The sequence below is a fragment of the Prenolepis imparis genome, unplaced genomic scaffold, assembly GCF_030444845.1.
Source record: "Prenolepis imparis isolate NDT839.2.m4 unplaced genomic scaffold, iyPreImpa1.0 SCAF_5, whole genome shotgun sequence".
Taxonomy (NCBI): domain Eukaryota; kingdom Metazoa; phylum Arthropoda; class Insecta; order Hymenoptera; family Formicidae; genus Prenolepis; species Prenolepis imparis.
The window spans coordinates 15,986,307-16,009,261 of NW_028141163.1; the positions used below are offsets into that span (position 1 = coordinate 15,986,307).

A 22,955-nucleotide genomic window follows, 5' to 3' on the forward strand; every position below is an offset into this window, starting at 1 on the left:
ATTTTATCTAATCTTTAATATAAATTTTTCTTGGATATTAAAGAATATTATAATTTAATCTCATATACATATATAAGATATTTTCTTAATTTTCTTGATAGTTATTTTTAGAATGATTTAATTTGTGTGATAAATGTAATTATTAAAAATTGCTTTCGAATAATGTTGCAATCGTGAAGAAACTTAGAGGAATTTAATTTGATGTTTATTAATATCGATGAGATTGCTATGTACGCATATATTAGAAAATTAACAAAGGTCAAGTCAGAAAATCTTAGAACGGAAGACAGCAATCATAACGACTAGGGAAGACATCTCTGTTAGTCCGCAATTGTCTGCTGATAAGAGTTCAAGGATCAATACGGTAATCAAGCAAAGTCGCGAGTAAATTCTCAAAGGACACGTCCAGGATCCTCCCAATGAATCGTTAAGACCCCGGGCTTGAGAAAATGTCCGAAAACGGCCAGTGTCTGGCAACCGTTGTGCCGAGTCGCCAACCTCGACAAAGCCCTGTGATCGAATCTTGAGACCCGTTCCCAACACGAATCCTTTATATCGGAACCCTCCTTTATATATATATATCGAGTCTCCCCTAATACCGACCGCGGATCTACCCTTCGAAGGCACCCCTAAGAGCTGGTCGACGGATCGAGAGCGGAGACGCGTTAAGAAGACCTTTATCGCTCGTGTGCTCTGTATTTCTCCCCTTCGCCATCATCGACATTTCCTTCCGTCGTGCTCTTCGTTTCACTGTCAGATTTCGCGAGGTTAATTATTCGGGGTTGCGTCATTTTATCAAATATCCTATCGTGACTTTCTAGATTTTCTCACCAAGTACAATAATTAAAGCAAGGATCGATTAGACATTTTTTTTGGTGTAGTGTAGTTTTAAAATGCTACGTATAATATAATATTATTTAGTTTTCGATTTTTTTAATAAAAAATATTTTAAAGTATTGTCGAGAACGACAGAAGTTATCATAATTTCGCTTTTTTTTACTTTTGTAGAGACAGAGCACTTTTGTAATTTTATATCAAATTAATTAATTTGTTTAGATTTGCGAATTCTTTGTGTAGAAACTTCGCGGACTAACATTGATCTACGATTAGTTAAATTATCTGCTTGTCGAAATTTGTGACGTATTGATGAGTAATGTTCCTGTGATGATTTCGGATAATGAGAATGTTAATTAATCCATTTAGCTTGATACTCACATTCGCATTATAAATAATGAATATCTGACAATCACGAATCACTGCCTACGCTTTATTCTAACATAATTATATCTATGCCAAATATACAAATAACAATCTCTCAAATCAATCTTTGAATTTAATGTAGTTAACGTTATCATATTTTTCTTTTATAGCAATACATTCTTTGATAAATTTTATATAAATTTTTCTTAGAAAAGATTGTGTTGGAATCATCTGTCACAATTATCCAACTTTCAATATAAAATATATATTTAAATTTCAACGAGTCAGACGCGAATGTTAATGCGTCAATTATTATTTAATTTTGATGAAATTTTGATTAAATTTTTACAATTTCAAAAAAAATATATGTTGCAATCCATATTAAATAAACACATAAATGCAAAGATTTGTATATTTACATTTCTCGAAGTTATTTTTTAAAAATGCTTTTATTTTTAATATTAAATTAGAATTGTTACATTTATAAAATGTCTGTAAGAAAGCATCGATTTCCAAGCTTGTTAAAGAATTTAAAGCTAAGAATAAATCTGTTAATATAGAGGGAATTTTAGCCGTATTTCTAGTATCCTACACATATTTCACCCACACTAATTATATAGATAAAATTCCATGAATGACATCGCACACGCGACGTGTATAGTATATTTTGAAAGTTTGCGATTGATGCTCAGATATCTATTAAATATAGTTGTGCGTATGTTACTTATTACAGTCGAATGTAATTAGAACTTTATCGAGTTAGTTTGATTCGATCAGATAATTCATAATAAACGCGAACAACAAATTCGTGTATTATACAGAAACGCGCACGCACACATACAGGGTTTATAGACACATTAATTTTCACAAATCTCTCATGTCATGATCTTATCGGAATACATTCACGGAAAATCTAAAAACATATATAGTAAACAATTTCAATGTCGCGCTGCTGTATGTTTTATTAAAAATATTACCTACGTTCCGTTAAATTTCTCATTTTATAGCTATACTGATAATCAAAGAACTAACAATTTTTTTATGGAACTCATAAAAGAATATCTTACAAGTTTAGAAATACCGACATTAATATTACATTAAATTAAAAGATTTTGTGTTATTGCTAAAAAAGTTAGAGATATAAGATAATAAAAAATATATCAAATTAAATTATTTAAGACATGTATCTTTTGAACATGGTTATCTGATTCGTTTTCACGTTTTCATAGCTATTTAACATTATTACTCGTCATAAATTGCTTCTTAATACACATATATATTTATGCATAATTTAAAAAAAATTTTAAACTGAATTAATTTCTTACAAGATTCAAAGCTTAAATTAAATTCAAATTACTTAATAAAATAGAAATAATATATATATATATATATTCTTGCTAAAATTTGTGGAGTCTCACGTGACTTCGACGACAGAAAATCCACTAATGTTATCTTACGCTTAAAATATGAGAACACATTGACACTTAATTTTATACAGTGCCCCAGATAATGAATATCGATAAGATCACCTAAATGTGTCCCCTATGATTGCATGTTCACATAAATCACTTCTTTTGAATGTATGTGACATGGGACAGTTTCTAATGCATTTTAAATTCCATTTAAATTTCTAGTCATCAAGAATAGAAAATATATTTGTAGTTCAAGTATATAAATAAATATGTGTATACTATTGAATTATAAAAATCTAAATAGAGTTTAACGTTTATTTTCTGTTGCACGAGGCACGTAAATAATTAGCAATTTAGCACAAGTGTTAAAAAAAAGTGGTTAAAGTGACATTCGACACGCAATAATCCGTAGTAATGGCTATTATTTTAGGATCAAGGCCAGACGTATACGCAAGTACCTTCTATAAAGGGTATGATTGGCTCGTAAAAGTCACTTTCACCTCAGCGACTGCATATCGCAATCGTGCAAGCCTTAATCGAAACAGAGAAATGAAAAGAACTGAATGTGATATAAGGTAAGTAGAACAAAGCTGATGAGAAGAAACCAGAGAAATCTGTAAATCTGTAAATGTCCTATATTCTATAATTCTATAAATTCTTTTTCTCATGCTTTTCTATTAACGCATATATCTGTTTTTATCTATAGAACAGATTAATATGAGAGCATTTAAAGGAAGGATAACTTGGAAATCACGCGTATTATTTCTAGAAAATTTCCAAAATTTAAAACATAGAAAATTGGAAAATATATATATTTACTCTCATATAAATTTATTTATAATTCTGCAAAAATATTTTTCATTGTTCAATAAAGAAAATAATCTCGTTGAAAAATTGATTACCTAATGAAAAGCTTCCAAATTGCACCGCAATATAAAAAAGCAAAATACAGAATAATGTGTCAATTGTGTTTTTAAAATATTTCATTAGTCTTATGTTTCTCTGATTTAAGATGTTTCAATTCTTTCGATGTAAATAGGATAAGGAAAACAATTATTAAAAGTATAGAGGTATGACGAAGTTAATGACTCATAAGTCTTTAATAAAACAGTTATTATTATCGTAAATTAAATCAAAAAACATGTTCGCATTAAAAGGGATTAACAAAGGTACATTAAAGCGCGGCCTATGGAGAACATTGATAGGTTTTAAATCACGTGTCACGTGTCACTCGTGAAGGACTATCGAGGGACCAGAGTGGCATTATCGCGCACGAGTAGCTGCATCTCAATTTTTTTTTTTTTTTTTGCGTGGCGACACTTCTCCGTGGAAACGATCGCATCTGGGATCACGTGCTCGATTAGAATAATATGGTTCAATGAAAATAATCGGAACCCTCCGATTGAGCGATACCGCACGGCCTTCGATTATCGCACGATGACCGACTAATGGCTAAAACGTGCGAAAGTAAACGCTCTCAACGCAATCGGATTAGCAGGACTGTTTACTTAGCACGATATAATAGGCTTACCTATGCACGCTCTACACAACAAAAACGATTGCACGCTCTTCGTCCACCACGTCGCTCTATTCATCGCGCCTGCGTTCGTCTTTCCTGCGAGTTCGTATTTCCTGTATCGTATCTTTAGCAAACGACGACCGATCGTGCCGAGCGAACAATACGACTGTCTACACTGTCTTGCTAAACTGCTTTGATCGATCAAATTAGTCTGCGATTGTTATAAACGCTCCGCACAGATTTAATTTGACTGCGACGACGCGTTTGAATGCACGCATAACTGCTTTTTAATTGACGCGATGGGGGCAACGCGGCTTTCCTACAATGATTCCTTCCCTTCTCGTTGCGCCGCAGCAATTCAATAATTCAGGGAACAATGTGTTAATGATCACATGAACACGGATAGCAGATGAAACATATATTATCAATGAAAACAAATTATTTAATCTCACGTATTTTTGAGTAATTTATCATAAAGATGAAAACGACGATCTTCTGAAATAATGCAGCCTTCTACACTTTGTAATTCAATCTTTGTGACTATAATATCCTCTAATAAGATCTGTAAATACGACTATTGAGAATATCTATATTTTTTTTCAAATGGACATTTGCTAGTTATTTTTATTCTATTTATTTTAAAATTATTCAGAGTTAGTTTGCATGATACTTGTACCACTTGCATAGATTCGAATGTAAACTTACGGAATTGCATCATTTCATGTTTCATAATTTATAATATATTAACCAGGGACCCGGACCGAACCGGAACCAAAACCGATAACCGTTCCGTAACCGTTTTTTTAGTAGAACCGAAACTGTAAACCATATTAAAATTCTATTAAATTTATAATACCAGAACCATAACCGGACCGTTAAATTATTTTCGGTTTACGGTTCTTTTCGGTATTTTTTTCTGTTTTTGCGCAAATGACGGAAATGTCATGATAACTGCCTCCTCGAAGTGCAATACAATTATAATTATTTTTTAAATATTCTAAAACGTATGTATTATCGCAATAATGATAGCTGCGAGGATATTATGTTTTCCGTTTTATATATATGTATACATATATAAAGTATATATAAATTATATTATTTTAAAATATTATTATTAATTTTTATGACATATGAAAATATATTTATATATGTATCTATATTATATATACCTATATCTAAATATAGATACATTTGATGTATAATATGAAGTGTTGTTTATTTATATGTCATAAAAATTAATCATAATTTTTTAAAGTAATATAATTTAGAAATTAATTTAATTAGAAAAACAAAAAGTAAAAATTTTAAAAAACCGGAACCGTAACCGAAAAAATCGTAATTTAAATGGTTTCGGTTTCTTTTATTTATCAAAAAACCGAAACTGGAACCGGAACAGTTATTAAATATTTTATTAAACCGTAACTGAAACCGAACTCTAATTGTGTTTCGGTCCGGATCCCTGATATATATTAACAAAGAAATTTTAATATTTAATTATAACATTAACATATAAAACAAAGAAAGTGTATTTCAAATGCTCACATACATATGACGCACAATAATGTTATAGAAAGACATTAATTTTGCAATATATTATGCAATATATTATTTATCACAGTATAACTATAATAAATAATTTATTATGTAATGTTACGAGTTATTGAGCACAAGACTTGAATTATTCATTTTCCACACATAATTATAATGCAAATTGTGTGCATGGCTCGATAAATTTGATGCTCAACGATGCTGCGACGTTAAAAGTAAGAGCATCACGTAAAGATACTCATATTCTATATGATGTAAACCTACGTTGTAAATCTATTGATCGTGCTTCTTTTTATTACACGTGGATATATCCGCGCGGTCAACGAGAAATTATAAATATTCCGTGCGAACATAATGGTTAAGTATATATATAAACTAGTTGTTTTTCAAAAACAACAAGCTTGATACTGAATCGATACGTGAAATCGTTTTAAGTAATTGTTACATCCCGAAAATAGTGATTCATAAATCGGTGAGATTATTCGGGGGGTATGCGATGTCGCAAAAATCAATACCACGTCAGTACTTATTTCTAGTTTCGCATATTAGTTATTGAAAGAGTTCATTGCATTGATTGTCTTGATAAAAAAATGGTACAATATTAGCAACTTTGTTTGTGAAGTTTCATTAAATATTAAACTACGTAATAGCTATTTGGATTTGCAATAATCGCGTTAACTCGTACAATAACTCGTTTTTGTTACTTGCTTTTTTCACGTTTTTCTCTTTATTTCTGCATCAATAAATCAATTCACAGAAGAAGTAAGAATAATTATCTCTTTTTATCGCATAAAAAACTTGATTATTATATTACTATAGGCAAAGAATATTTTTCCGTCATGTAAATGTGTCTTAAGAACATTCATTGCTTATAGTTTTCGATTATGCAACATTTTTTTAATCATTTTTTACTTTTTCAATTATTTTATACAATTTTTTATATCAATATTTTTTTATATATAATATATAATAATTATAAAATATTATATCTATTAATAATATATATATAGTAAATAAGTTCGTTAAGAACGTTTCGATGATTTAGTATTATCAATGAGAAACGTATTGAAGATGACATTGTAGAAAGGCATGATAAATAAAAATATAAGAAAACGAGTGACTCATCGTCTTGAGTTGCTGCTGTTCTTTCAATATATTTCGTGAGAGTGTGGAGCAGCTTTCTTTTCTCTCGAATTTTCAGTTAGAGTAGACCGATGACTAAGAGCATGAGAGTCCGGAAAATTCAAGAAGTTCAAGGCTCTCCTATCTTTTAAAAATGTTATAACTTTATCTATATCATAGTTCTTTATCACTTGAGTTTTCTTTGAGTAAAAATATATTTTATACGCAGGAAGACTAAAACCCATGGATATAAAATTGTAGTTAAAAAAACTATAAGAAGAATTATATATATGTTTGTATCATAAAGAAAGAAGTATTAAAATAGAAAAGTAGTAGGCATAATTTGCAACTATATAACGTTATTGATTATATCGTATAACGTATTAACATGAACCTCTTTTGATAGAAGGCCAACGATGACGTACTATTTTTCAAGCAAAAAGTTGAATAGAGTGCACACACATAAATTAAGAAACAATTTTTTTCGGTAGAAATGCGCATGTATTTTACATACATGCAGGATAGTCGATGAAGATCCTCTGGAGAAGTGTCTCGCGTGTATGATAATCAGCGAATAAGACCTTGAGGTGTGAAAGGAAAGATGGCGGCTAAGAATGCATCTCTGCATATTATACGTGCAAGTAGCGTGCACATGGCAAACCATAGATAAGTAAATCTTGCATAATAATTTCTTGTTCTCCGCTATTGTAAAGAGAGATAAAGAGAGAGAAAGAGAGGTCAGAATTTATACATAGTAACTTTAAGTAATTTTAAAATTTCTTATTAATCATATATCTCTGTTGAAAAATATTATAAAATATTATTTATATAAATAATTAATCTTTATTTATTTCATTATTTTTTTTTATATATTGTAAATATATTGCAAATGCGCAACTTTAATATTATATACATATTGCAGAATTTCTTAATTAATTTTGTGATTATTATGCAAGATCTGCCATCATCAGAGAAAATAATTCGCACCTAGAAACTTGATAAACCAGACACAAAGAGAGAGAGAGAGAGAGAGAGAGAGAAAGAGAAAGAGAAAAGAAAAAGAGAACATGTTTTATAATTATCTTTCATGCAATTATAACGAGTGAAAATAGTATGCGATTCAAATTTCTATATATAACAGAGTTATTTCTTGATCCTAATATTTTGAACACTCATCCACAAACATTGAGATAGTCTCATGTACAATTGCGATCTAAAAAAGCCTGCGTGAATTTTTGGCACGACTTGTTACAGCTATTGGCGTCTGTTCTTCAGAGCTAATGTCTCGAAGCCAAAAATCTTCTAATCGAGAGATGTTGTGAGCTAAAAAAAGTTGGCGATAGCAAGCATACGTTCATCTAGTTTTATTGCTCGGATTTAACTAAGGTTCGATGACCTTAGAAGTTAGGAATAAGAATCGTATGTATCGACAACTTTGATAATTAGTAACGCCTCGTCGGCGATATAAATTTATCGTGTTTATTTCGAATCTTATTATGTATTGTATAATATAAGAATATTGGTATTAAATTATAAAATATTATTTTCAAAGTCAGATTATGAGAAGAGAAAAAAATTCCAAAGACTAATTTTTAGTAATTATTTAAATCTGCCATCTATCTTAGCTAGATGTCTTATTAATTTTATTTCATATAAAAGACTATACAATTTCGAGCATAAATAGCTAGTTGAAAAACAAATTATTTCTAGTACAATAGAACCCCGCTAAATTATTTAAAAAATGTTAAAATTTAAAATAAATATTATGTTTTACTTTATATTAAAACAAAATAATAAATGCTAATTTTCGACCTACTATAAAATTACTGCAACAAAGGTTGAAAATTGCAAATTTTGAAGTAATGTGTGTTATTTGTATTTTATATATAATATAATATAAATTCAGTACTATACAATGTGTTATAATTTATGAATTCGCGCTCAGGATTCAGAAATCTGTCATTTATGCAAATTCTAAAGAGATTCCAAAAATGCCTCGGTTTGAGAAATAAAATGAGGATGTAAGCCATGTGTGTGATCGCACACTGTATGTATTTCCGGCGAGATTGTTTCGAAAGTCTCAGATAACACAGATAACTTAGGTGAGAAATATTTGAAGTTTACGTGCGACCGAAGGTAGTCCGATTATGGAAGCCGCATTGTTCGACGTGATGAATAGCTGGAGTCAGGATTACAAAGTACTCGCGCGAGGGAGCTATATCTTATATTAAATAATTCAAGAAAGTGGAAGTCAGAAGGTGCAAGAGAGGAGTTTATGATAAAAGACGGGCGCATGTGGAAAGTGCAAGGTCCACGTGAAGAAATTCAAATAATGCAGTCGCGCAAAAGAATAGCGAGATCTGAATGAAACAGAAATTTAGTAAAATAAGTTGTGCGCGAAATACTTTGACTTTGCACTACGCCCAGTTTATATATGTATCCACGTCGAGTCGAGTCCTTTCACCGCGGCAGGTGTCTACGCATGCAATAACGGAGGCGGATACGTACATATATACACGCAGAAAAATTCAACTGGTTGTATATACTGGACTGCGAGTAGACTTTCACGCAATGTGACGCGGCTTGTACGATATGGAAATGCCAAGTGCAGGAATGCAACGTGCGATTTTTTCAATTTGCACGATCGGTCGTCTTTAATTAAACGTCTTCTATCTTCTTGATTGAGATCGACTAACAAATAAAATGGTTGTTAGTCTAAGAAAATAATTGTATTTTATATATATCTGAGACTGGGGAAATTTAAAGTTGCAAGACATTTTTTTAAAAATACCAACGCGTGCTATATTTCTGTATATCTAATACATAAATTTTATAGAAAATTCAGAATAAGAATTAATCGCGGCAAAATTGCATATCAAGTATACACGGAACTGTATGTTGAATTTTTCTCCTCTAAAACCTTTTCAGAGATAAATTGGATTCCTACACTGTAAAAAAATATGTAATATATTATAAAAATATGTAAAATTACACTTATTATTTATGTAATTTTACATATTTTTATGTAATTTTACAGATTCTTTTACAGTGTTGATTATTTATAAATTGTGATTACAGCTCGTTCACCTATAAGAGTAGTCGAACGTTTAAAGGCTTTCTCAATCTCTTCTTTCATCGTCACGAAACCAGCACTACGTACAGCACCAGTTATCCTTGAGTTCGATTCCCTCGATACGATTGGATCACCGAGTATGCGTGATCACGGGCGTGTACGCTTGCGAGCGTGACTTTGTGCGTGTGTGGAGATTAGATTTATGCGTATCGACTTGTCGCGTAACGCGATTCGAATGAATAATTCGTAATACGTTCGTTTCGATTGGCCAGGCATCTCTATAATTTGCGTATATAACTGTTTCCTCCGTTGAAATAAATTAATTTAAAGGTTTTTGGCTTTTGCGTCTTTGACTTTTCGATTCTGCTGAACACATCGTCTTGCGTATTTTTATTTTCTAATCTGTCGAGTGATTTCTTGTAATTTTAAAAATATATAATTCATGGATATGTATGTGATTTATTTGGTCGAAAATACATATTTCTGTGAGCGTCCTTAATCTTTAGAATGTGAAACTGTTATTATCGTTTTATTATTGACGTATAGAAGAGCTTTATATCTAATCGCTACGTGTTTGTACAGATCTACGATTATATTCGTCGTAGTATTTTTTTTTCTATCGCTGTTAAACCGACTAAGATGACACACACACACACATATTTGCCTATGTCAGTCTCAAGAAATCGAGTTATTTCGAACGCTAAATTGTTTGCATTGTACAACAAGTAGGTATGTAGAATAAAATGTGTAGAAGCACGAAAAGAGAGGACGAATCCTTCGACGTCGCGACGTTAAATCGAATATTGCACTAGTCCACTTGGCAGAAAACGAAATTTTCGCCGTCTCGACGTAATCGAGCAATTCTACTAATTTGCGCGTAACGAACATCATGTAATTAGGCTGCACGGCGAAATCGAGAGAGAAATGTCGGCGCGAGATCCCGACATTTCCATGATCGTCCTGCCAGTCTTAAACCATTTCATTTGCCTCCTAGCGAGATTAAATACCAACGAAGCGGCAAAGCAAAAGCATTTTCGTCGCAGGAAATACACGTCTCGGTAAATTTATCTCGAAAATCCGATGCTTGTGTTTGCTTATTCTCCATGATAAATACCGCTTGCTTTTTGACAAAATAAATTTATAGCAAAATTCTTTAACCCAGAAAAAAAATTTACAGACATTAATAAATCATACATCTTTTTTTCTGTTTGTACAGAATGGACGTAAATTTTCTCGTTTCACGTTTTATCATCTTCCCGTTACATCAAAGTGACAGAAGTGTAATTTTCTCCTCAACTTTACAAACTGCATATACATGTTTCATAAACAGCGTATATGTTTTCGGAGTGAAATGCGGTTTATATGGAATATTTTCACGCGGTTTCAATAATATCTTGAATTCTACTACAAATATTTCTAGAATTAGTTTAACGTAACTTTAGATAAATGTTTAAGAACTCTTTTTGTGCACATTTTATTGCGCATTTATAATAAATATTTCGAAATACTTTACATTAATCAGATATGTAAAAAACTTGCAATTAATATTTTTTAACGTTATTCTAATATTAAAATACTTTTATAAATTCTTGACCCTTAAATTACATTAAATTGTATGTATTTGTCAAATATGTAAATATATGTATAAGTATTAATATATTTCTTTTAAATTACGATCTTTAAAAAAGATTGAAAATTTAAATATTAATTAAATATTAATTAAATATATCTCTGTGTATAAAATAATAAAATAAAGCTGCATTACTGACAGATCTTAATCTAAAAGAATGAAGATCAAAGTGAAGACTGCATACAGTGAAAGAAAAAATTTAAATTACTTTTCATTATTATGTTATGTCAAAAGAGAAAGAAATTAAACATTTTCTAATAGAATATCTTTATTTCACGAAATTTCGCGTGATAGTTACTCGTGTAACACGTAGGTATATGTAAATTGTTTTTTAATGCTCCGAAATTTTATTTTTAATGCTTACTATATATGCGTGGCATGTTGTAAGCTTTTCGCAACGATAAATTGAACGTTATCGTATTCAATGAACAAAATGTCGATTCTGCCGAGCCAAATGTGACACGTGCTCGACCAGCAAAGGTCATTGAAACGCGAGCGTCAACCGCACCTCGTTGTACCGTCATTTTCGCTGTTGAGAAATCGTCATGCATGAAGTGCGTCATTCCGTCTATGAAATCTAGATCCACAAAGTGAGATACGCGAGCTTATATAATTCACATGGCGCATTGACGGTCTCGACGAGCGGACCAAGGATCTGCGTCAGGACTTCTAAGCGCATGAGAATGCGCGATTGTCACGGAAATCGAATTCTCACAAGCTGATTGTAATGTTCACGACGACACGAAACGTCCATAACGAAAATGACATATATTAGTCATGCTACGACCGGTGCGATTGACGTCACGTCTTCTGATTAATGAAGTTTCGCGTTATCAGAAATATCTGAGATGTGCAGTCAGCAATATTAGTAACGAATATTTGATTTTATTCCACCTATATCCATATTCATAAATTTTTAACAAAGTTATATGACAGTTCTACGAGTTATACTTTTAGTATCTAATTTTCTAAAAAGAATCGTTCTTCCAAAAAGGGTCGATTTTATTCCACCTATATCCATATTCATAAATTTTTAACAAAGTTATATGACAGTTGTACGACTTATACTTTTAGTATCTAATTTTCTAAAAAGAATCGTTCTTCCAAAAAAAGGGACAAGAAAATAAGAATTTAATACATAGTGTCATTAAAATTAAGGCATCTATAAAATAATCTGTAGACAAATCTTAATATTCTGTAAATTGCAATCTAAAGTAAAAAATATCTTAAATTTTCTTTATCTCTATTTTGTTTGAATGGATAGAATACTTTATATAGTTATGATATGAATAGTGATTATAATAGCATAAAAACAAATAAGAGATATAATAAATTGTTGTATTAAATATTCAAAAGAAAGGAGGAGAAAACAAACATTTTTAATATTTAAAAATATATGAATAAATGTTTAATTCACTGTATGTAGAAGATTGCGAGAATAAAATGAGAAGTAAGGATGTATGGGGCGCGATGAAGGGTGAAAAATGGAAGCAATAAGAAGGGCAAACCGTCATTTCCGACGGCTGCAAATCTCAGATTTTATGAAGCGTGGAATAAATCGTCCCTTCATATGCTTGTTCACAAAACACTTGAAAGGAAAAACGTTGATGGTCACGCCATGACCATGCAATTTTACGATTCATGTTAATACTCATGGATTTTGTCGCGATGACAGCGTAACTACAATTATAAATAAGCAAAAGTAAAAAAAAACAAAGATATACTGTACTATAATAATTGTAATAATTTTGATTATACACATATAGATGAAGTACTTCCGATTAATTCATAAAAGAAAATTGATAATCAAAACTATGTGAAAGTTTTAGAAATTTTATCGAATATTTCGATAAAGCTAAAGCTAGATAAATTTAAACCCTTCAAGTTTAAGAAATAATAAAGAGAATATTATAATTTATTTTTGTGAATACGAAAAAAGATAATGAATTATCTAAAGAATATAAAATTGTTAAGATTTATTTGTTGATTTATAAATAGCTTAATTAGAATTAGAAATAGTAAATTGCATAATGTATATTTCTCTTTGATAATATTAATATAAAGACTAACAAATTTTTTATCTGTTCTTTATAATAATGATTTTTAGCTAATATTTGTCATTTCTTTCTTTATGAATATGCAAAGTAACATCAAGAAAAAGAGAAATTAAAATTGCAGAATTAATATATTCGATCCAATTCCATTTGAAAGAACGCACAGAAAAAATTCGAAATTATACAATCTAATTTAAAAATAAATGTATTCTCTTCACTTTAATTAAGTTGCAATACAGGTTGTTCCGTAAGATATATCAAACTTTAAGAGTGTATTTTCTCTAAATTTTGAAATAATTTGTTTTGTGCAGAGTTTGATTATCGATTTGAATATCGGTTGAATACTGTTTTCACAAGCTTTGAGCTACCAATATTGAATGTTTCGATAAAGCTAAAGCTAGACAAATTTAAACCCCTCAAGTTAAAAGTGCATTGAAATGCACTTGAACTAAATTAAAATCTCTACGCTTACTTTTTCATATTCGATTTTAAATAATTCCATATTTATGAAATTTTAGACGAGAAATTGTGGCAAAAGGGGATGATACCGATGGATATTATGCAGCTTGATGCAATTTGAATGAAATATTGTATAGTTAAAGCAATATTCTATAGTTCCAGCCATCACGTGTGTATGTACACGTGCACGACAGTTTCGTTCTCATATCGCAGACATTGGTGAAGCACGCGCAAGTAACCGTAAACGTTATAGTTGACATAAAAAAACAACACCGATGACGTACCGAGAGACGAAGACCATTTCCAGCATGGCTGGTAGCCCTCTCGAGTGGCTGGTGGGCGGATGGGTGGTTTCCCATTTCTCTCGAGCAGCGATGTTTTCACGATGAACAGTATCACTCGCTTCAAGTATCCAAATACAATGAACTGTTGGGAATGTTAAGTATCTTTGGTGAACCATTCGCAGTATCCAACTATCGTTCAACGACATTCATGTGCACTGATATACAAGTGTGACCCTTAACACGTTTATCTTTTACACGTCGAAAGAGAGAGAGAGAGAAAAAATTGACAAGTTTCTCTTCGAGATCCCTAAACGATGAGGAAAGATTCACTAAGTATTACGCGAGTCTATACATCGATTCGTCAACGGATGACCTTTCGGTCTCTTTCACCTCCGCTATATAGACTCCGAATGCCTGTATTATTCATCAGCCCGTTCAGAATGACGTGCACCTCATCAAGAACGACATACCGAGCGCAAGGCTTCTCGATCATATCACAAAACGATTATATCACTGGTCCGGTGTTACGCGACGTCTGTTTCACACATTCGATGCATCACAACCGCCATCAAGAGATGCGCCTCCTGGTTGCGACAGGCTCCGAAACGTTCCACGCTGGAGAGAGCACTTTGCTCGCGCTTAGATCGCAGCGATCAGCCGACCGGGGGTAATTTTAGTCCGGCACAACTGCCACACTGAATGAATGCTGCGAAAAGACAGATAGAGAGAGAAAGAAGAGAGAAGTAGGGGAAAACGCGTTACTGCTGCTGATGGATGTCGTGGTGCGCGGATGACATGGCGGCGCGAGATGCTGTAGAGAGAGCCGACCGGTAAAAACGCAACCGCGGATGAATGTGAGAGAGAAGACTATTGCCTCCTCCTATATCTCTCCCGCTCTCCTTCCTCTTTTTTTTCTTCCTTTTCTTCTGCTCTTTTGCCTCTTTTTTTTAACCAGCAAACTGGTCATGCAACTTGCTCCAGGCTGACGTCACAGATTCTACCTAGAGAAGAGTGGGATTTCGATCAGTCTCTCCTCTTCGTATCTGGTCCCGCGACTAAGTCCTTCTTCTCTCCGAATGCCTTCGCTCTTCTGTCTCTTTTCAGCCTGCAGGTCGCAAACAGATACCGCAGAACACCTTCGCGGACAATCAGCGGGAACCGCGTATTTTACTGCACGCCAGGTTACAATGCAGTTATAGCTTTGTCTTGTGCGATGATGCTTCCTTACGCGATCTTTTTCCGTTTTGTTATTTATAAACGATGATTGCGTGCGTCCTCAATATATCTATCATCGCGAATTCCGATCGTACTCTTCTCGCTCTTTAGCGGATTTCGTTTTTCATCCTTCTTGAATCGACGTCGTGTGATCTTCTAAGACACTTCTAATGCGAATTTCTCGAACTATTGCAAATTATTCAACTGTGTATAAATGAAAAATTTACTCGGACGATCAGAAACTCATTTGAGACTAGAACTAACTCCATTCAACTTTCGAGTATCCGGTATTTAAACCCTGCAGTTGGATCTTTCCTCTCGGAGTTGGAGAGATACCACGCGCACATTCAATTAAACTGACTTCGCGCTGCCTTAACGCGCTAATTAATAAGGTCACGGCGGAAGGAGACTTCGGTGTATTTTATGGACTCGCTCTCTTGCGAATTCCCTTATCGTGGACCTTTCACAGTTTAATCGATACAATGTTTTCCCACCTATCTAATTGAATAGCCGTTGAGTGCTTCCGACGAGGCAATTAAGGCATCATCCCAGCAATAAACAAGTTGTTCTCTTTCGTTAACTTTTTTTTCCTTTCTTTTTTTCTGTACGGAAACTCTTTTGTGCTGTACTCGTTTTCATTTATACCGCGACCAATGCGAGGAAGGACTTAAACACGATGGTAGCGATGGAAGTTTTCTCGCGATAGAGCAACATTTGTCGCAAAGTGTATAATGCGATTATCCACGAGCTCGTTTAGCGTGGACCAACTAAAGCAGCGGTAGAGTGCTGCGCTGTGCGATGCGAGTTCCCACGTTTTTCCGTTAGCCCCGTCACCGTCACGCTCAGTTACTTCCGGCGACCCCACCGGAACTGGAAAGTACGTTTGACGTTATTCTTCGTAGAATCCGGTCGTCTGACGATTTTTCGGAAAGATCACTCTTGGAAGAATTTTATTCGTCACTTCTTTCTATTTCCAATTTATCTAAACAAATAAAACGGAGGAGACCACGCAGCACGATGAAATCCGAACACACATCAACGAGTGTTATTAAAAAAAAATCAACAAAAATATTCACGTCGTTTAATAAGTGTTTGATAATTCAGGTAGAGAAGAATTTGTCAGGTAATCCAACGGGCGGTGACGATGCCTACGGCTTTCAAATGAACGCTCAACGCTTTCACGCAATAACGAACACGCCATCTGGACGGGGACTCACGGGCGACACAGGTAGATGATTCAACAACGTAATAATTTTACGGAAAAAAAAACGTGGAACTTGAACGAGCACTTGTCAATGAAATTCAGATTTGAAGGAAGTACACAGTCGCACCATTGCACTTTTGCCGCGGAGAACGACGCGACGCAACATTGCGGACTTTCACCGATATCTGGTACGAGAAGAGTTTGTTCGATGGCATATATTCTTGGGCACAAGCGAGCCTGTCCCACAACGGATACACGGCAACCCTCCCTGAGAGACTCCACAGACGCGAATGCCGAGGGTCCAATGGGCCCAGGTCTCTCTATCCCACTCACTGTCGCTTGTCAGGGACCGACATAGAATTACAAGATCCTTCCTCCACGAAGAAACTTTATCATAATACTCACTTATGTTTGCTTGACAAATACCTGCGATATTTAATTACAATATGCTGAATATTGCTACGTAGACATCCTACGTTTGATGAATCCATTTTAAACAAGATCGTATTTTTATATGTAAATTTTTAAAATTTTAATCCTCGATTTTTGTCGGTAAATTTCTGTATATTTTTAGAAAAATTATTGAAAAATATGCTTTTGTAAATAGTAAGCTTATAAATTTTACAATTTTTTTTACATATTATGTTTTATACATGCGTTTATAATTTCCCGAACCATGGAACTAAAAATTGAGATTAAAACTGATTAAACGTTTCGTATCATTTTTTACAAGCGTATGTGCATAAATACACAGGTTGTATGGCATATATTACGAACAATATATTTTATATAAAATTTCGGGAAGGTATATAGTACAAAGCACAACCCTGTTTGAAAGCAACCATATATAAAAGTCCTTCCTCTTCTTTCCAACGAATGAATGCCTTAGCCTGAGTCAGATCCAGGTTGTTTTCTTCTCCCTACCTTACGAATCTCAGGGATATAGCTAGTGCTAAAAGTACCCCGACCTTTCTGTTCGAGGTTCAATCACGTAAAACCGGTTTTCGCGTGATTACACCTTCCGAGGACGATCCGAGCTCGGTTCTCGAGCTAGCTCGAGAAATTTACATCGACGCGATCCAGAAATCGCCGCTGCGATCTTTTGCAGTTGACGTTAGGTTACCGAGACCGAGGATGTTCGGGGTCAATGCGAAGCGAAGAGCCGGGGTGGATATCCGAAGTTTACGGCGATGAGAGAAGCAGCTGCCGCGGCAAATGCTCGTACATCTGCTGAGACACGACCGAGAGAAGTTTATCGCGGAGTTCAACGCATCTCTCTCCGTTTAGTGTGATCCCTCTTGCCCTATAGAATCTGTTTTGATTTTGGATATTCGACAATTCGATGAAAAATATCGAAAAATTATGACATTTCTCATTGCGGAAAGCCTATCGAATTTATTTCTTTCATATTTGTGACAAATATTTCTCGTTACGTAAATTAAAATCGAAAATACATAGAGCAATTGTTGAAAAGAAGCAATCGCAACTTGTAAAAATTTAAATCTCACTCAGGGTCAAAGAACCTTGCAGAGTTTAATGCTATATGGCATGTTGCTGATAGAAAACGATATAAAACATGTTAAATAATGGCTGAAAGTCAGTCAAGAATAATTAAATTAATTAATTAATATTACGTAAAAATAAATTATTAATTTGACTAGGATTATTTAATCTATTCCACACAGTTTAAAGCTGATGTATTTAAGACTGGAGATCGTATTCTTGTTAAATTTAAATGAGATTTCAAGCAAATTATACATGCCTTAAGACTTAATTAAGCAAGATATAGGTAACATTTAACGGCACTAAAATTTCTCAATGACATGCTTCCTCACTTTTTCTCCAAGCAGCTGCGATACAGGATTTATTTTTCGCGTTTAAGGGCGCGACAAAGATGACGAAAGAAACTCAACATCTGCCTTTGCTCTCCTACATCTTTGGACTTAAATGCAGGAAGTTTGTTCTAGAGGTTCTCTACTTTTAATAAGTAAACGACCACATTGAATCTTAAAAGTTTTATGTTTTCATTTAATCGATCTTATAGAAGCGGCTAGTAATTTTGTCAAAATAATTAATGACGCGAATTTAATTATATTTAATTAGCATATGATAAAAGCTTTTTAAAAAATATAAAAAAGATATAGAAAAAAATATAGAAAAGAAAGAGCTTTTTAAAATATATAGTAGATAGATAAAAGACATAAGTACATTTTGTTTCTTTCTAGCATTGCGAAGAGTTCTCAATAGTACGAAAATATAAAAGGTATTTAAATGGCTCAAGGTTCTGAAAAATAAATGTCTCATTCTTCTTACAGTCCTTAAGAACCACATAAAACACAAATGTCGGATTCTATTTTTGTCGGCAAAAAAAATATATATAACTTTGACCAACAAAATTAAATGTAGTCTCGTCTTTTATTTTTTTTCAACTCGACACATATATGATCATGTTGCATAATAATGGCATAAGCAATTGAGATAATACTGTTTTAACACAGACTGATTGTCGTTCTGTTCCTTTTGCATGCGGCAAAAATCTCCGCTTCGAAAAAGGTCGCGAACCGCAATAACGTGTCGCCCAGCTGCGACTATTTCGGTCGGATTTTTTTCGCATTACGCGCGATATACGCATATATGAGAGTTTCACAATACGTCGTAACGCACGCACACTCGAAATATCGGAGCGATATGCGTGAGCACAGGTGTAAAGAACAACGAACGGTAGGTACACTTGTGTCTCGCCGATTGAAGGGTGACTCCCAACATACTTCTGTTGAGACCTGCAACTGCGATTGCATTGCTATTTCGGTAGCCCTTTATGTTAGCATCTTTCATGGTTGTTCGAATCTGCCCCAAACAGCACCATGTCCAAAATCGGCGCACAAGATATCTTTAAGATATTTTTAAGATGTCTTCTGGATATCATATCATAAGACTTCTTAAATATGTCTTAAAGATATCTTATGTTCCAATTTTGGACATGATGTGGGCCTTTAATATTCGACTGGCGAGTGATGTTAAAATTGCAAAAATAATAATAACGATATTAGGAAATAAATATCAATTTGTTGGTATATAGTATATATGAGGCTCTAATGTATTTTAAACTTTAAAAATACTGAGAATTATATTGATCTACAATGTCATGTTTCATGCTCGTTTTTCATTTATCAATTTTTTATATTCAATTCTTTTAGTGAATATTAAATTTTCCAGCAAATTTGATGAAAAAAACTTTCCTTCAACAGAGAAGACTTTCGAGAGTATAATAAATTTTCCAATATTTTTAAGTTGATAAAATTTTAATATTTATTATATTGAGATGTTTTCTATAAACAAGTATTCCATTACTATATATACATTCATATTATTTTAAAATATTTTAAATACTATAATTAATACGAATTTATATATCATAATTAAATATGAATTTAAAAAGCATAATGAAGATATTAAATTAAATGTATTTATTTACAAATTATAATCATGTATAAGCAAATTTGAAATACTTGTTTAACATAAGTTATGGTGTGTTGTTTGCCATTTTTAGATATGAAAATATTATCTATAATATAAGCGGTTTTGGGAGTATAACATACTATTGCAAAATATATCTGTGTCAATAGACGGATATTTGCATTTCATAGAAGAATGCATTATATCACTTTAACTGTCGGTTCGTAACCGAATAAATTTCATCATAAATAAATTCATTGAATATATCTCACTATAAAATTTTCATTCAGTTACAACATATGATATATAAATAGGACAATCTTTTAACAAAGAGATATGTTACTTTTAATGTACTTTTAAGATAATATATCGTGTTAAAATTTCTATTAATAAAATTATATATCATTATTAAAATATTATTAAGTTTGTTACATTCGTTTCAATGCACGCTCTCAGTCTTTAATCAATAGTGCAAATGTTTCTTCATGAGAGATAATAGTGTTCTATATAAAAAAATACGTGTCTTTCTATTCTCTCTCGCACGTGCGTTTACGGATGCGCCATATGGTCGTGACAAAACCACATGCCGGTATATTCCCATGCATATCGAACTGGCAGGTACCGATACTAAGGCATGTGTTTCGATACACATACCATCTCTCCATTGTCGGAGAGTTTCGGGCGTAATTATCCTACTTCGGCAATTAATTAAAGCGCAGCAAGCTCTCTGTATTCTCAAACGCCTTTCTAAATAGGTACAATATTGCAAACGTCAATTAAAGCTTAAATATTTCTTTAATATATCGTATACACGCGAAATTACATAATAATAATATTTACTCAATATGTGGAAAAACATTTAAAAAATTATTTTAATTTTAATATAGTCAATTGTAATTACATTATGCAACTATGTTTTATGATCAAAATAAGATTTATTCCGTCCGTAACTAAAATTTCCTCAACGTAGATATTAAAGTAATAACTGAATACAACTACGAGTTATTTTTATTTTCAAATCATGATAAATAAATATATTTTGGTTCCTATTTTTTATATTTAACTGCTAGAATTCTTTTTGAAGTATAAGAAGTTTTTATTTGGGAAAAAGTCAGAGAATTTTATCAATTATAGAAATTTTAAAAATCAAAGAGGTCAAGTCGTATGTATATTTGCAAGAAATCCGATTAAAATCGAGATTGACGAGGCAAAATACGATAATGCGATTTAAAACGAGTCCCTAGAGAAAGAGACAGAGAGAGGAAGTATTAAAATATCCAATTAAAATTTATTTATTACGACATCCGTACGGCATCCGTTGGCATACTGTTAACTAGATGGGAGGGATCATTCGCTGGAATGTTTGACGCGTTTAACGTGTTTGCTAATTGCGATGCAGGAATTGCGTTTGCTTTCCACAACGATTAAATTTTAACAGGTCAGTTCGAAGAAATTAAATCGTTTGATCGTAAACGTTAACATTTTCCAACGAACATCGCGTGTAATAAACTCAAATCTACTAGAGATTTCTATTTCACGGAAAAATTGTATTTATATTTTGCATATATATATATATATATATATATATATATATATGTATATATATATATATATATGTATATATATAATGATCTTTACAATAAACGGTCTTTAATAACATTTTTTTGTAAGTTAAGATTTAATATTAAATTTTTTTCTATTCTTATTATTCTTTTTTCCATTTTTATTAATTATATATATTGTATAATTAATAATTTCTATGATGACATTAGTTACGCAAAGCTAGCATTAATGTTTGATAAAATGTCATATACTATAATCATGTAGTCTTAATAAAAGAAGGTGCTGTTACAGGCAGAGAAATGTTTTATTCGTGTTAATAACACCCTGTAAGTTATACAATAGAGTAACAACCTTATTCATTTTACTTGATGGTTGCCTTTGTTTTGAGCGTGACTGTCTCACCGGTTAAGAGATTGCGCGCTAATGAGCGCTTTCTTCTCCACCATTACTCATTTCTTACTGCAAATCAACTGCGATTCAGTAAATTAAGCATGATGCAAACGTAGTCTTTTAAGTATCATATCCGATAGGCAGTCATTTTAAAATGGACAAAGAAATTTGTGGTAATTGACAAATCCCACCCATTATTTTCAATTATCACGAGAGAAGACAGAAGAAATCGAAGTCATTCGATATAGGTAAGATGTAAATCGTTCCTACATCTTACTACTCTTTGCTTTAAAAGGTGCCATTTTTATTAAACGTAAAATGAAATGCGAAAGAAGACGAAGGATCTGTCATGGGAATTCTGAGTCAAGGCCCCATAACCGTCCCTTTCCTTTGGTGTGTACGATTCACACAATAAGTCCCGCTTAATAATAGAGAGCCACGAATAGCATTGTTATTTGTACACGAGAATAGATGAATATACACGCGCTTAATCGCAATGTGAAATCGGGTTATGGCAATTAACGAAGCATAACATTTCGTCATTGGCCTCGCGCGCGTCATCAAACGTTGATCGGTTAGATAAATTGATTTTCGAGTTCGTTTCATGAGCGAATGCTTCGTGAACATTCGGTAAAGTAATAAATAGCTATTTCAGCAAATAAGTTCGAGAAGATTCAAATGTGTTTCACATGAGTGCATTTTACACATCGCGGTTCGCGATGTATCAGCGAAATTTCAGCGGAAATTATTGGCCTTTATGTCGATGGTTTATAATGAGTCGGCAGTGACTTAATGATCAACCTATCACCTCAATTAACACAAGAAT

The 22,955-nt window shown here is 32.7% G+C and overlaps 1 protein-coding gene across 8 annotated transcripts in view; it reads right to left on the bottom strand.

The window, feature by feature from the left end:
- Positions 1–22,955, bottom strand: part of Numb (NUMB endocytic adaptor protein) — a 62,678-nt gene that overhangs the window by 8,314 nt on the left and 31,409 nt on the right. Inside the window, exon 1 of one of the 8 annotated variants that reach the window (XM_083038264.1) lies at positions 14,302–17,023. The exons of 6 other annotated variants lie outside the window; for them this stretch is intronic. In XM_083038264.1, coding sequence (XP_082894390.1) covers positions 14,302–14,376 — 75 coding nt within the window. In that variant the 5' untranslated portion in view covers positions 14,377–17,023. Of the gene's footprint in view, positions 1–14,301; positions 17,024–22,955 lie in introns of those variants that run through there. One more of the 8 variants, XM_083038265.1, reaches the window with a different exon arrangement.